The 16,086-nt window shown below is 36.1% G+C and overlaps 1 protein-coding gene across 2 annotated transcripts; it reads left to right on the plus strand.

Annotated features, from left to right (window-relative positions):
- The first annotated feature begins 130 nt into the window (after positions 1-130).
- On the plus strand, positions 131-15,918 carry LOC117415832 (V-type proton ATPase 116 kDa subunit a 4-like). Of its 2 annotated transcripts, none has more exons than XM_034026680.3 (21): positions 131-284; positions 2,096-2,226; positions 2,643-2,721; positions 3,265-3,365; positions 4,093-4,218; positions 4,706-4,794; positions 5,485-5,593; positions 6,374-6,456; positions 6,707-6,800; positions 7,368-7,580; positions 8,374-8,524; positions 9,255-9,394; positions 9,753-9,910; positions 10,230-10,323; positions 11,064-11,182; positions 11,866-12,079; positions 12,371-12,478; positions 12,875-12,973; positions 13,679-13,796; positions 14,347-14,518; positions 14,947-15,918. In XM_034026680.3, the coding sequence occupies exons 1-21, from the start codon at positions 194-196 to the stop codon at positions 15,041-15,043; spliced, it is 2,586 nt and encodes an 861-aa protein (XP_033882571.3). In that variant the 5' UTR covers positions 131-193; the 3' UTR covers positions 15,044-15,918. The 2 variants fall into 2 exon arrangements, with proteins under 2 accessions (XP_033882571.3, XP_033882570.3); XM_034026679.3 differs by having other exon boundaries at positions 5,485-5,611; positions 14,947-15,913.
- Positions 15,919-16,086: the final 168 nt, after the last annotated feature.

Genomic DNA, 16,086 nt, shown 5'->3' on the forward strand with positions numbered 1-16,086 from the left:
ATGCATGGCTTGTTTGCCATTTTCCCTTGTTTAGAATACAAACATTTCCAGTCAGCCAGCAACAGCAGGTTGCTCGAACATGAGTGAGTGTGTTAGATCCAGGTATCTCTAGATAGAAGTAAAAAAGTCTTGTTTATCATTCAGCCACAAACCAACCAGGCAATATACCTTAAAGACATCACCATCTTGGTGGATGTCAGTCTATACTGTAACTTCACTGAGAGGATCCACCAGTTTCCTGCACCAAGTCCCTCATTTAAAATCACAGGACCAGGGAGAGCAAGGTAAGACTGTACTGTACAATATTAAAACATCCTTTTTAAAAGAGGTAGTACAAATGATGATTTAGGTACAACTACAAGAAACTAAGTCAAGTAGACAAACGTTTTGGCTACTGCATTCTTCAGTGTCACACGTCTGTCTTTTTGACATCGACACCATATTCTGATTACACATTTAGAAGTTAGGGATAAACTAGGCAAAAAGACAGAGCTGGTAGCATAGGCTAATTCGTTTACAAGACATTGAAAATAAAGAAAGATTTAAAACTGTTTAAAAAAAGTCTTATTTAAAAAAAATTAAACCAATTGAACATTTCTCAGAATGTGTTAATATGTGTTATGTAAAAAGTAAAGCATATTTCTTTTTATAACATTTGTATTTTCTTTTTTGTAATCTTTGTGCTGTGAATAAAGTTGAATAGATGCCTTATGTTGAAAAATAGAGGAAAAGCACATTGTCCAAAAGGAGGGAGATTTTTAAATACTCTGATGAAATGCATTGCAATTTCTGTCTTTTATGTGTGAGATGGTTTAAAATTGAGACACAAAAGTTTACAAAATGACGTCTGTGATCATTCTAAATAATGAACAGTATTAAAGACCGGAATGCAGTGCTCCATGGCTTCCATGCAGGTTTGTTTTGTGTATGATCTTTCTTAATGGGATAGGGACACCTAGAGGATAAACACGGAATGTTCCTTTAAACTTCCCCAGCAACAATTCAACTGAAGTTACCACAGTATTATTATATCCTTATATAACAGTTTATCTGTGACATTTTCATTTTCATGTGCATTCTATACACAATACCCACTTAGATGAAATGACAGCAATTATGTATTTAAGTTCCTTCAATAACAATGTAATTACAACTAAACTACTGCATGTTTTTTCAACTAGATTATTTAATTCATAATGAATTAATATGTAACCAATACATTAAAGATAAACTCAACCTTTCATGAAAACGCTTTCCCTTTTTATGAATAATTGAAGTTTAATAAGCAGTAACTTTTAAATAATTTACATTAATTAATTTGTAATTACAATACTTAAAGTAATTGTAGCTAACAAAATAATTCCATAAACCGTACCCATTTTACACATCCATTAGCTTCATAAGTCTCAAATGTGCAGTTTTTAAAGAAGCGTATCTGATACTACACTGGGAAAAAGAGTTTGCTTTTCTTGTGTTCTAGGAAGCCTGCTACTGCTTTACTTCCTTGGTCATTTCAATGGTTATTGATAAGAAAAAAAAAGTCAATGAAGGCATGGGATCTATTTCCCTCTCCAGGTGAAATGACCCAGTCTAAAAGCATGGCTTGCAAACAGAGATTTATTTAACCTAGTGTAGTATCAGATATCAGGCTTTAAAATTAAAATACATGTTTGCTGTAATGTGTTTCTTTCAAAACTGCACATATAACAAATACATGCACATAGCAAAGAACTTTTTTTTTAATTATATTTTTTTTACCTACAAGAAAAAGAAGAAAAAAAACTTCAATAAGGGAGCAACATAACCTAGAACCCAGATTGCAAACACAATTAAATAGCAAAGTACATGTAAAAAAAGAAGATAAACATTACATCCCAAGCTACTTACCCTTTTAAAGTTCACAATGTGCATTTTATGAAGCTAAATACACAGGTGCATGTTGGTGAGAAAGCATTACCAGCAGGCACAGGCACATTACTTATTATACTGTAGCTGTTCCTTTATGCCCATAATTAATAAAGTCTTTCCTCATGTATGAATTGAATCTTCACAGTTTTTGGATCAGCACAGTACAGATTCCCCTAATTCTCCACAGGGTACACCATGGCAGGAGGGTCGTTGTTTCGGAGTGAGGAGATGTGTCTGACACAGATCTTTCTCCAGGTGGAAGCTGCATACTGCTGCATTGCTGAGTTAGGAGAGCTGGGCCTGGTCCAGTTCAGGGATGTAAGTAGTCAAAGGTTGTGGAAACTATTTAATTGATCTAAATACTGTACTTGGACATTTAGATAGATTATTAAAAATGGCTCTTTTGTATACCAAGGATCAGAACCAACATCCTTGCAGTAGTGTATCTATAGTCCATTGTTGTCTATTATAGTATAAATCCACAAATAACTTCCATTTGCTACATGTGCAGTTTCGAAAGAAAAACATGCTACAGCAAATGTATTTTCTGGTACTATACAAGGTAAAACAATTCTCTGTTTGCAAACCTTACTTTCAAGTGGTCTTGCACTTCCTTTATCATTTCAGCTGCAGAATGAAATTGTCCCCACCCCTTCAACACCATCTTTCCTTCCATTAACCAGCCAGTTATGTGTTTAAAATTATGTGTTTAAAATTATAGTTTTGTTTTCCAGCTGAACATGAATGTGAATGCCTTCCAGCGAAAATATGTCAATGAAGTGAGAAGATGTGAATCTATGGAACGAATTCTCAGTAAGTAGTATATCTATTTGTGTTAGCTGTTTTAGTATAAATATGAAAGAAGAACAGTATATGAGACCTGCCAGCTCAAGTGACCCAGATCCCAGGGGCATTTTTCCTCCATTTATGATTCATGATGCATTAACCACAAGTGATGGAGAAAATGGTTCAAAGCTAGGTTCTGTGTTCAAAAGAAGAGCTTAGAAATTGTATGTAGATGGAAAAAAGATCATTTTGCTTATTTGACCTAATTTGTCTCTGTGACCTAGAAAAACTATTTTGATGTTAAACTGAAGCTTGTTTCAAGGGCTTCCCAATTGAAAAAAAGAAGTTGAGCATCACTTCTTGGTCCACTTGAGTTTGACCATGCAGTGATTTCCATGCAGTGGTTTTAGCTCTGGCTATGATTTGCAGTGGAAAACGTCTGGCTATTTCAAAGTAATGCATTCCTCTGATATGCAATACACACAATGTGTGCTGTGGTTCTGTATTTGACTTGTAGACCACGACATACTGTGCTCTTTGGTAAGTAACTGTTGTAATGTTTGTCAACAGGGTTCTTGGAAAAGGAGATTGAGGGGGAACAGATTGTGACCCAGGACTCTGAAGAGGATCCCCCCAAGGCTCCCCTCCCACGGGAGTCAATCGAATTGGAGGTAAAACACTCCATTACAGTACAGTCCTTTCTTTAGGGATGAATGACTAATGGATAACAGAACTTTTCTGTTTTATAGTTTGCCAAACTTCAACAAATGTGCTGAGCTGAATTCCCTTGTGTTAGTTTGCCATTAAGATACATTTTCTACTTCCTTTTGATTGCTAACTTAAATGATTGCTAATTGTGCTGCCCTGTGTTCTACACACTAGCTAAAATGAATGTTGTCTAAATTCTTTGTTGGAAATAGTTAATAAAAAATGACCATGGATACATGGTGGTTTACAGTATTTTTTATTATTAGCATCAGATAGAGTGTACACTCTTAATTATGAAATCAATAAGCATCACTCAACTGTACAGTGGGAGGGATTATGGGACAGAATTCTGCAATCTACAGTAAAAGCATCAGCAAGCATTGTTAACTGAAGTCAAAGCTATACTCAGATCGTTCAACCGCATATACACGTTAGTCATTTAGGTACAGTACAAAATACCCTATTAGCCAAAGTGCAGGATTTCTCTTCAGTATGTAACTGTCTTAGAGGGCTTGTAATTTATTCAGGTGCTTCTGTAAGGAAGAGTAATTTAGTGGAGTTTCTTGGGGTGGAACGGTTGCCCCTTTACTCCAAACTGTAACCTTAGTTACCGGCTAAAGAAATAAGCCATAACAGTATGCGCCATGCATGAGCAGACTTACTGTTACCAATCTACTTCATAACTTACAGGCCGTTTTAGAGAAGCTGGAATGTGAACTGCAAGAGACGAATCGAAATCATCAGACCCTAAAAAACGACTTCCTGGAGCTGAACGAACTCAAGCACTTGCTCAAGAAAACTCAAGAGTTCTTTGAGGTACATAGAAGATCTAGCTGGAGATAACAAGGGCCACAATGAGTACACATCTGAAAGACCCCAAAAAGCTGGTTTATCTTGGCCCAATGGTAACAATGGTTCAAAAACAATTAAACAGTGCAAATGTTCCTAATATAAACATTACAATGTTTACATAATTTGTTTCTGAAATAACATATGGTTATTTTAGGGTTATTTCAGGGATGGAAATAAGACTCCCATTGCATAGCAGTTTGATCCATTCCTGGTTTTTAGTAAGACACACCTGAGCTTGTTGCATATACACAGTGGCTAATTAAGCACATACTAAAACCTGGAAAGGGGAAACTGCTATGCAATAGGAGTCTTATTTCCATGCCTGTATTTATTTTAATTTTGAAATATGAATCTCTTTTTGCTGGATTTGTAATTCTTATCTGAATTTTTAGTTCTATTCCTGTACAAATACAAATTAATATAATTTTTTTTTATTGACCTGTTCATTTAGAAAGAGGTAAATATACCTGATGAACTTAATGAAGACAGCAACGCTTTACTGGAATTGCATGGTGCACCTGCAGCTACTGGAAAACTTGGGTATGGCAAACATAAGACAATGTTTTCTAATATTATTGTTATTATTATAAGTTAGGAATCTGAAAGCCTGCGGTAATGTTGAACGTGATTTTCTGTACTGCCGCCCAGACAGGTAAGATTTTTGACACATTTTTCTTCAAGAGTTTGGTAGTGTAGCAAATTCTAACTAGTAAAGCTGCCAAACCTAGAAAGATGAAAGATTAGGGTTGAGTCAGAACCCAAATTGATATCTGATTCATTACTAGGCATAACTTTGTTCCCATTGAGTAAAATGAATGACAGGTTGACTAGGCAGTTTAATGAAGTGAATAACACAGTGAATAACTAGCAGCAGCAGTACTATTAACTTTAGCTGATACAATACACTTAGTCAGTGCTTTCTGTAACGATTAGTGGCATCTCAGCTATGACACAAAACAACTAGGGCTTCCCTGCCATGCAATTGGAGGTTTCAATACAGTGGCAGAGCAGTAGTACAAGGGAGTGCCTGGATAAAATCAAAGGACAAAAATGCACTTGGGATATAATTATATGTACATGAGAAAAGTGCAAAATTACAGAGCAAATATACTGTGGTAAACTTTTAAAAGGGGGATAATATTGTGCAACCTGGAGGTTTTTTTTTTTTAAACTTATGTATAGTTACACTTTTTAGATGTCCATGAGTAAGTAGATGTTGTTGTTATGCAGGTTTATAACTGGAGTGATACGAAGGGAGAAGATGGCGTCCTTCGAGCGGCTGCTATGGAGGGCCTGCAGAGGGAACATCTATGTGAAGCAGAGTGATATGGACACTGAGGTTAAAGAGCATGTTAGAGTGAGGAATACATTTTTGAAAAATCATTTTTGAGGGTATTACTTTTTTTCGTCTAACCATTAGCACCTTTAGACAAAATAACAAACATGCCTGTACAGTTTTTAAATTATATTTTCAGTAGTCCTTATTGCTGGTACTGTGTTGTTTTGACTATGTGTTCAGGAGCTCCCTGCCAACACATATTAGTAATATGTTAGTAAGCCTATTTCATCTATGCAGACCTATTAGCCGATCTATCCTAGTTTACATATACCAATGACAGCCAACTATTATTATTATTATTATTATTTATTTCTTAGCAGACGCCCTTATCCAGGGCGACTTACAATTGTTACAAGATATCACATTATACATTATACAGATATCACATTATTTTTTACATACAATTACCCATTTATACAGTTGGGTTTTTACTGGAGCAATCTAGGTAAAGTACCTTGCTCAAGGGTATCAGCAGCAGTGTCCCCCACTGGGGATTGAACCCACAACCCTCTGGCCAAGCGTCCAGAGCCCTAACCACTAGAACAAAAGGGCAGCTCCTGAATTCAGGTGAAAGCACCTGAACTGAAAAATAGCGCTTCTACCATCCCAGTGTCGTAACTATATGAAATTTCTCCATTCATATTCCTTTCTGAGCATACATGAGCATATGGTGCAATTTTGTAAGCCGTCTGCTTAACCATTATATACAGTATAGTGTAAATATGTGCACGTATTATTATTATTATATTATTTAATTGATATTATTGTCTTTATTTTTAGAAAGAGGAAGTAAAGAAAAATGCCTTCATCATATACTTTCAAGGGGAGCAACTGAATCTTAAAATTAAGAAAATTTGCGATGGGTAAGCTGGATTAAAACAAAATATATATCCCCAGCAACATGAAAAGATACTGATAAATACAGTAATTGAACCAAACACCAGTATGACATTTTTATCCAATACCAGTTAAGTGAGAATCAAGCAATATATCAGGAGCACAATCAGATTAGTGCAAGGTAAAGCATAATAATGATATTAAATTGCTCCAAATGGTGTTCATTATATTGCACCTCTATGTGTAATGCTCATTTACAGTATATTCCTCTCACAGGTTCCGAGCCTCAGTCTACCCATGCCCAGAGAATGCAAATGAGCGACGTGAGACGGTTACAGGAGTGAACACCCGCCTGGAGGATATAAACATAGTAGGTTTGGTGTTAATCACTGTGGTTATTATCACAGTATTCCAAATGCAAGTCTGTGTACTAAAATATGCAAGTATAAATGCAGTATCTTACAAGTATACATCTGTGAATTTGCATCAGTCAGAAGAAAGCAGCATCTGTTCTAGCTATTGTTGAAAATGTAAAGATCCACCAGTTTGCAATGAAACCACTAGGCAAAGCACTGTGTACTGAAGTTTAGGATTACAATCCATTATGTGGCATTGCTGCTTATATTTAATGAGCACTGATGCATTTAGGAGTAAGTAATGTCTAGGTTCTGGGTTCAGTTGCTCCACAATTGAGTTGTTATCATTTTTCACTATCTGCCTTCACTTTGCTTTGAGCTTGTCTGTAGAATTCTATGTGCCAGTGCAACGCAGCCTTTCTCACTCCATTTAAATCATGTGAAAATACCTAATATATATATATATATATTAGTCATGCCAAACATCATGAAATAGTGAGGCAAATGTTAAAAAAAAAAAAAAAAGCAGTATTTAAAAGAACGGACATATACATAAATAATTTGTACTGTATTGATTTAAGGTCCTTAACCAAGCTGAGGAACATCGAAAGCGTGTGCTCCAGGAAGCAGCCAGAAACCTTCAGAACTGGAAAATGAAAGTGCAAAAAATGAAGGCCATCTATCATACCTTGAACATGTGCAACATTGACGTGACCCAGCAGTGCTTGATTGCTGAAACATGGTGCCCTGTCACAGACATGGACAAGATCAAACAGGCACTCCATCAGGGAATGGTGAGCACAGAGGACTGGCCTCTTTACATGCTGTGAATATTAATGTTACTCTAAAAAAAACACTTTTCTTATTTAAAGTAATTGTAGCCGAGAAAATAGGACCATACAATATCTTTTCCATGAATATTCATTCATTATTCACGTGTCAAATATGCTGTTTTGAAAGAAAGACATGTTTATAGCAAACAGTATTTTCATTTCAGAACATAATATCTGGTACTACATCAGGTTAAAGAAAACGTATACTTTTTGGATAATTTCACCTGAAGAGTGAAATTGTCTCCACCCTTTCACTGGCTTCTTTCCAGTCAATAACCAATCAGCTGCTTCCCCTATTGACTGACATGATTTCAGCCAGCAACATGCTTTGACCCAGAAGACACTGCTGAGATAAAATGACCCAGGAAGTGAAAGGCATATGAACTGAGTGCTTCCTTTAACCTAAAGTAGTTCCAGATATTACAGGTTTTTAAAATTAAAATACATGTGCTGTAGCATGTGTTTCTACTGAAACTGCTCATCTGAGACCCATGTAGCTAATGGAAGTGCAGATGGCTGAGATGTATGGAATTATTGTTCTAGTTGCAGTTACCAAGTTGCTTTAACATGAGCTAAACAGAATGAAGATTTTACTGTACACCCAACTATACAATTAGGACTCTAATGATGTCTTCAGTGGTGACTCTACCAAAATGTACATTTATATTTCTTTATTTATCTTGCCTGGTAATAAGAATAGCTACAAAATGTCATTTTTTATGTTTGTTTTGGTTTTTCATGTTGTGTTTCTCAGGAACAGACAGGTTCAACAGTCGCCCCTATTGTGACAGTAATAAACTCCAAGATGGAGCCACCTACCTTTAATAGAACCAATCAGTTTACAGCCGGATTTCAGAACATTGTGGATGCCTACGGTGTGGGGACCTACAGAGAAATGAATCCAGGTCAGCACTGCTTACTGGTCAGAGAGGGACTGGTTTACTGATGTGCGTACTTGGAATTCTACAGAACTCTTAAATAATGTGCATAATGATTTCAATCAGGGCAACTATGATTTTAAACTTTTTTTCTAAAAAATATAAACAGTTGGGGTAGGCACACGCTTAGTTTAGGCACCTGGACTGCAAAGGTTTTTGTTTTGTTTAGTTTTTTTAATTTAACACAAAAAGGACCTGATGAGGAATTCAAAGAAAAAAAATGAAAATACAAGAAAAAACTAAACTTACTGAAAAAAGGGTACAGGGTAAAACAGATCTTTCCCTATTTTAAAACCACAAAATATATTAAAATATGAGTGAAAATATTATCATCAAACAATACATGTTTCTTGTTGGTTTTGTACTGGAAATGCGTAATTCTGTCCAAAACCAGCTTGGCACATACATTATTGTGTGATAACAAATTCTGACAAATATGTTATTCCAATTGTAAATTTAATTTTAAGCAAACATTAACTGGAGCTATAGATTAAGCATATATACATAAATAATGCTGTGGGATATGATTAAATGCAAGCATTGTCTACATCTTGCAAAGAGATATAGTTGCAGGTGGGTGCCCTTGGTTAGATAGAATTTCTAGAGGTATTGAACTGCATAGGTTTTCCATTCCTGTCGCTTATTATTATTATTATTATTAGTATTATTATTATTATTATTTCTACATTCTTTACAGCTCCATATACCATAATAACATTCCCCTTTCTGTTTGCGGTGATGTTTGGGGACTGTGGGCATGGGGCTGTCATGTTAAGCTTTGCTGTATGGATGGTCTTCAATGAGACGACTCTGATGAAAACTAAGGGCAGCAATGAGGTGAGACAGATTCACATTTCCACAAAGTACAAGGGATTATAGTATGGTAGCTTGAGAAGTAAAATACATTCTGTGATGCTTCTGAAGTGTTCAAACCACATATTATTATTTGTACTCTAAAGAACAGTTCTTAAAAAGATTTAGAACTTGAAACATCTAATATTTATATTTAAAGTAGCACGAAAAAAGAGTAGCTTGGGTCAAAGATAATTCTATATTATTGACTATACCATAAATGTAGGTCTCATAAGACAAGTTACAATAACCGTTTTTGTTGTTCACAGGACTTATGAAGCTGTAAGTAGCAATATCCATTCCAGTAATTATTTTTACTTCTTTATTATGTGTTCTTGTTTAGATTTGGGACACCTTCTTTGGCGGCCGTTATCTCATTCTGTTAATGGGCATGTTCTCCATTTATACTGGCTTCATCTACAATGACTGCTTTGCCAAGTCCTTTGACATCTTTGGGTCTTCCTGGCATGTTAAACCAATGTTTCTGAATAAAACCTGGAAGTAAGACATGTACAGTAATTATTATTATTATTATTATTATTATTATTATTATTATTATTATTATTATTATTATTATTATTATGACTTTGTGTTAAGAATCATTTAGAATAAATAGTTTATACAAAAGAAAAGTCCTATGTGGCTTTCTCTTTGAAGACTGCCATTTTATTCACGACACATCTTATATTTTTGTGTGACACAGTTGCAGCCCGTTTCAGTTTCGAGATAATGCTTAAAGTCACGTCGAAGTAGTAGCTGCTTCCTCTGCAAAGTAATAACCCCACATTGTGTTCTATAAAGATGTGTTTATGTTTTTCAGTGATCATGTCCTAGAAGACAATATTTTACTGCAGCTTGACCCAGCAGTGCCAGGAGTCTACTCAGGGAATCCTTATCCCTTTGGCATTGACCCGGTAAGACAGCACAGTGTTTGTAATACAGGATTTAAAGGAGGTCTGTTGCACCGTATCTGAGCTTGAAATCCAGCTCTCTGTTACATCATTCAGTCACCAGCTTACCTCAATTCGTTTATTCAGTAAGGTAAACTCTTGCTATTTAAAAACGTGTTGTTTTAGTTTTATTAGAGAATAAAAGCCGTTGACATAAGCATGCACCACAGCATTTTGACACTTGGTGCTGAACTGATATTTTAATTCACATCTTAGCCAGTTGCTAAGAGAGGCAGTTTGACTGCCAACCCCCCGTGAGGTTGAACATGAGGTAAACTCATAGCACAGTACTGAGTGCAAAGAGAGGTAGGTCTAAATTCACCTCTTGAATATTATAGGTAGCTGCCACTGGGGGGAGTTACTTCCTTGCATACAATACCACTTTACTAGTTGCAAGGATTTTCTCATGATCAGATCATCATATTTGCAGGTGTATTTAGAGTTCCCTGTTTGAAACTTTGCAAGGCTTTACATTAAGCATTTATCATTGTGTTGCTTCAAGCAGCAGCCCTTTAAAGTGTAAAGCAAAATCATGCCTGTGCAATACTGGTACATCCTGGTGCAATCTGACATGGGACACCAGAGGGTGAAATGGGATAGCATGCTGTTGATTTCATTATTATCTCAATTTTAATGAAACTATATTAGGTTACCATTCTCTTGTCCCAATCTCTTCATTTATTTATTTTTGCTCTTGTTTTAAGATATGGAACATCGCTACGAACAAGCTAACTTTTCTGAACTCCTATAAAATGAAGATGTCTGTTGTTCTTGGTATTGCCCAGATGATGTTTGGAGTCATTTTAAGCCTTTTGAATCACCTGTAAGTTAACATTTACACTAACAAGTCAAGAGGGGACTGCTCAGAAATAAATCCAAACCTAATACAGAGCAGAGAATGTACTGTATTTTGTGACATGTGTTATTACAGGGTTATTCAATTAACTTTACATCACTTTTGGTTGGAGTTTGATATGTTTCAGCATTCAAACACCTGCCATTAGCTGATTCAAATTGTTTTGTAAGTGCTCACGGTAATGTTGCTGATTTGAGTGAACGTTGCCTTTAATTGTTCCATGGTCAATGGGTTGTCAATTAACCCTGCTGATTTGAGGGGGCTCATTAAAATAAAAAGCAAAACGTGAGGACAGGTGATAGCAGAGACACCTCAATGGGCCAGCTTCTGACAATTCAACGATGCTGAATGTTGCTATCCAGCCTCTGAATAGTGACCGCTGGCTGTCATGGTGGCCCGATTCCCTATTGACAGTGTTAGGACAGGTGTTTCTAATATTTGAGTCCTACAGGAGGATCAATTATCATTAAGAATGATTAGCTGCCAGACCCCTGTAAGCATACAGTTGCAGTGCAGTGAAACTTTCTTCTGTTATAACTGAAACACTGAGGCTTAGGTAATGCGGCACACTGCGATGGAATCGCTGTTTTTAGGTTGTTAGAGAATCGGATACAGTTTGTGGGTCACCTTGGTTTTACTTCTTCCAACAGCTACTTTAAGAGGATGAACATTGTCCTGCAGTTCATCCCTGAGATGCTTTTCCTCACCTGCTTGTTTGGCTATCTGGTCTTCATGATCATCTTCAAGTGGTGTGCCTATGACGTTCACACCTCTCATCAAGCTCCCAGTATCCTCATTCACTTCATCAACATGTTCATGTTTAACTACAACGACCCCACTAATGGACCTTTGTACACATATCAGGTACGCCATCAGTCTGTGACTAGATTGCCATAAAATCTTCCCCTTTAAAACTATTGAAAACAATACCATAGTAATGTGTTTTCAACCTCTCTTTGGGACTAACTAACTCACTATAGTAAAATGAAGATAACAAAATACAGTACAGTATGTTTTGATCTAGAAACTTTTTTGAGAGGTGGATTTGAAGAAAGGTACACAATAAAATAAAAATACATGTACCATTTATGATTAGCTATTTTAATACTGGGCATCTAGTGTGTGTATAATGAAACATATTCTTTTGCATTTTAGCAAGCGGTTCAGAGTTTCTTGGTCATTCTCGCCCTGGTTGCTGTGCCATGGATGCTGCTGATTAAACCTTTTGTTCTACGTGCTAATCACCTAAAATCACAGCGCATGGTGAGCAAATCATATTTTATTTTGATATTGCGAATGGTGTTTGTCAAACATGCTTCTTTACTATAATAATTATATTAAGGACAAGGGCAGCAACAAAGGTATGGACCATTATCAGAATAGTACCAGTGTAGTAACATTTTCATTATTTAATATATGAATGGCATGCACCAATACACCCTGGAAGTTCATTACAGCACCATGGTGCCACATCAGGGTCAGTGTGCTGCTAATCTTTCCGATTCATTATTTTCCGTTTCTGGTAATGCTGCTTCTGCTCAGCGATTATTCATCTTAAAAGTATTCCATTAAAGTATTCTTAAAAGTATTCCAGTTGTGTTTTTAGAATATTTCTGTAAGGTTGTTGCTTTTACCTGTATACTGACTCGCTCTAACCAGAAAGCCAGTGGCCCAGAAGAGATTGAGGTAGATATCCTTCAACCAGACCCCTCCAGCCACTCTGACCGCGATGGTGGGCATGATGAGCATGCTGATGAGGTAATGTTTCTTCACAATGCACACGCACACACACACAAACACACACAAACAGAAATGCAGTCATTACTCTGTTTTGCAATGCTTTTTAGCACACACCGTTGTAAAATGTATAGACAACTGGGCTTGTTGAGCTTGTGAGCGAGACTAACCCTACGGCACATTGGACTCCGTTTCTTTTCAATTGGAGTCAGGACAGTACACCAGGCTATTTAAAAACACGACCCCCTTGTACATGAGATATGACATATTTAGCGGCATATCTTGGTGAGCAAAAAAATAAATAAATAAATAAAACAGACGCACCATATTTTCACTTGGCTTTGCTATACGTTTGCTCTACATGTTTACCTTGCAGTACACTACAGTATGCTAAGGTAGACCATTTATTTTAATAGTTTGCTATGTTATACCCGTATTTGGACTAAGTTGGGACACTATTTTGCTACATGCGCAAGGGTAAATGTTCTTAAAGGAATACAAATATTTTTAACACTCTAAAACTAGCAAAGAATTACTCAGAACAGCTTGTATCTGCTACTAGCTGCAATCTTGCTAGATTTATACCATTGGAATTGGTTAACACTTTTCAGAAATCGCTAACTGGAGCCCCCACACATTAATAAACCATATACAATGCAACACTGTGTAACTTGTTTTTCTTTCTTAATTAAAAGACAGAGTTGTAACGAGGGTGTCTATTTTTAGTTTAACTTTGGAGACATCTTTGTGCACCAAGCCATCCACACCATTGAGTACTGCTTGGGCTGCATCTCCAATACAGCCTCTTACCTGCGTCTCTGGGCTCTTAGCTTGGCACATGCACGTGAGTTATCAGCACAAGTTTTCCAGCGAATTCAAACAGCCATTTGTGGTCCTATTATACCTAGGAGAAGATATAGTTTATAGTTGTATGTTACAAGCTTTTGAGACCACAGTGTAGATGATTACATTCTAATAACACATTTCTGGGTCTATGAAACCATAGAGTATTTGCATACTATTCTGTATTCAGTTTAAACTACTCTGTATTTAGAAGAAAATACTCACCTGTATTAGTTTGGCTTGCACAGAAAGGAACATGATTTATTTTTTCTCTGATATTCTTTTTTTATTGATGAAGTAAGTCTGGATCCCATTTGGGCATCTACAGTACCTAATTTCTTATTTTGTTTTGTATATTACAGTATTGGCCATAAATCCATGTTTATTAGTGGACAACTGTGGTTTGAGTAACTGTTTCCATCTGGGGGTTGAGTAACATGTTTTCATAATGCTTGCATGTATGTAGAAAGGTTTTGAAAGAGCATTCTGTGTGCTCTCGCTCTTCTTTCTCTGGTTTATCATCTGCATATTCATTGTTTCTTCCTCCCTAGAATTATCTGAAGTGCTGTGGACTATGGTGATGCACATGGGCCTCTGCAGCTCCAGCTGGGGGGGGCTGATTGGGGTGCTGATCATCTTTGCTGCGTTTGCTGTTTTAACCATTGCTATTCTCCTGGTTATGGAAGGACTCTCTGCTTTCCTCCATGCCCTGCGTCTACACTGGTATGTAAAAAGCATATTGGTTGAACAAATCCTTAATGGTTATTGGTTGATTTATGATGTGATGTATAAAGTCAGTCAGTGTGGTGCATGAATAAGCATATTTCATTTTTAATTACACAAAACCTACATGTAAATAACCCTAAAACATACAATCGCAATCTTGTTGCAGTGTCTCACAGCAGACAATTTTACACAATTTTTATGTAAAACAATACATGTAATGGTACTTTGGAGGAGTACATAATACCGTATCAGAAAGCTGATTTTACCAGAGTACAGCATCTGTGACTGCCATTTTATCATTCATTATGAAGTCAGTCATTTATAAAGGTTTTGCAAACCCTGGTATACTGTCATGTTGTTTTCTTCTTAATGTAAATCTTTCATATGTTATAATTCTTAATGTTTGTTTTGTTTTTATTACCAAGGGTGGAGTTTCAGAACAAGTTCTACACAGGAACAGGCCACAAGTTTACTCCCTTCAGTTTTGAAGCCATCTTGTCCGGATTTACTGAAGATGCATAGCCATTTTATTTGAAAACAAAATGAATCTTTAAAAAATTGTGTTGTTTCAAATCCTAAATCAAGATTGTGTTCATGGAGTAAGGAATGATTATTACTATAGGAGGCAGTGTGGTCCAGTGGTTAAAGTCCAAGGCTTGTAACCAAAAGGCCACCTGTTCAAATCCCACCTGTGCAACTGATTGACTCACTGTGTGACACTGAGCAAATCACTTAACCTCCTTGTGCTCTATCCTGCAGATGAGATGTTAAGTCAATGTCCTATTGTAACCTCCATAAAGATCTGAACTTAAATGTATTGATGCATATGCTGCAATTTCTTTCATTCAAATGATTTGTATTGCTGTTTTTTCTTCATATTTTTAAAGTGTGGTTACATACAGTAAAATAATAAATACATTGGAAGGTATGTTAATAAAACACAAGTCAATTTGTTATGCAAAATAGAATACTGCTGGCATATAAGGAACTTCAGCTCAACACTTCCTTATACACCGTGAAAGGAAAGAGATTCAATTCCACCTTGCTTCCACGTAATACATGGAAATAACAATAAGTTAGCTGGTCTTATTGTGCAATATGTATATAAAAGAAAAAAATACATTCTAAATAAAGTCTAGGAATGATACGCATTATCCGTGGATAATACCTTCTTTTCATTTGTTTAGTACGATTCTGAATATTGTTTTACAAAGCATTTGGAAACTTGATAATGTGGTTGTGCATAAATCTCTCTCTCCCCCTCTCTCTCCTTTTTAACAAAGATTGAGAAACTAAAGCCTAACGCCTTAGCCACAGGGGAGTTAGCGCCATTTGTTTTTATTCAAAAGATCTCAATAGGATATATTGTCAACAGAGTAGACATGACGTCTGTTTAAGATCTAGAAGGACTAGGAGGGTGTTGGTTCAGAGAAGACTGAAAATAACTTTAAAAAGAAAATAAGATATAAAACAAAAGAAAACACATCTGGACTATTATTATTTTTTCATTCAGTTCTCTGTTTTTTATATATAGTTTCTATAAGAAATTACTAATATTCATTAAA

Source organism: Acipenser ruthenus, chromosome 7, assembly GCF_902713425.1.
Source record: "Acipenser ruthenus chromosome 7, fAciRut3.2 maternal haplotype, whole genome shotgun sequence".
Taxonomy (NCBI): domain Eukaryota; kingdom Metazoa; phylum Chordata; class Actinopteri; order Acipenseriformes; family Acipenseridae; genus Acipenser; species Acipenser ruthenus.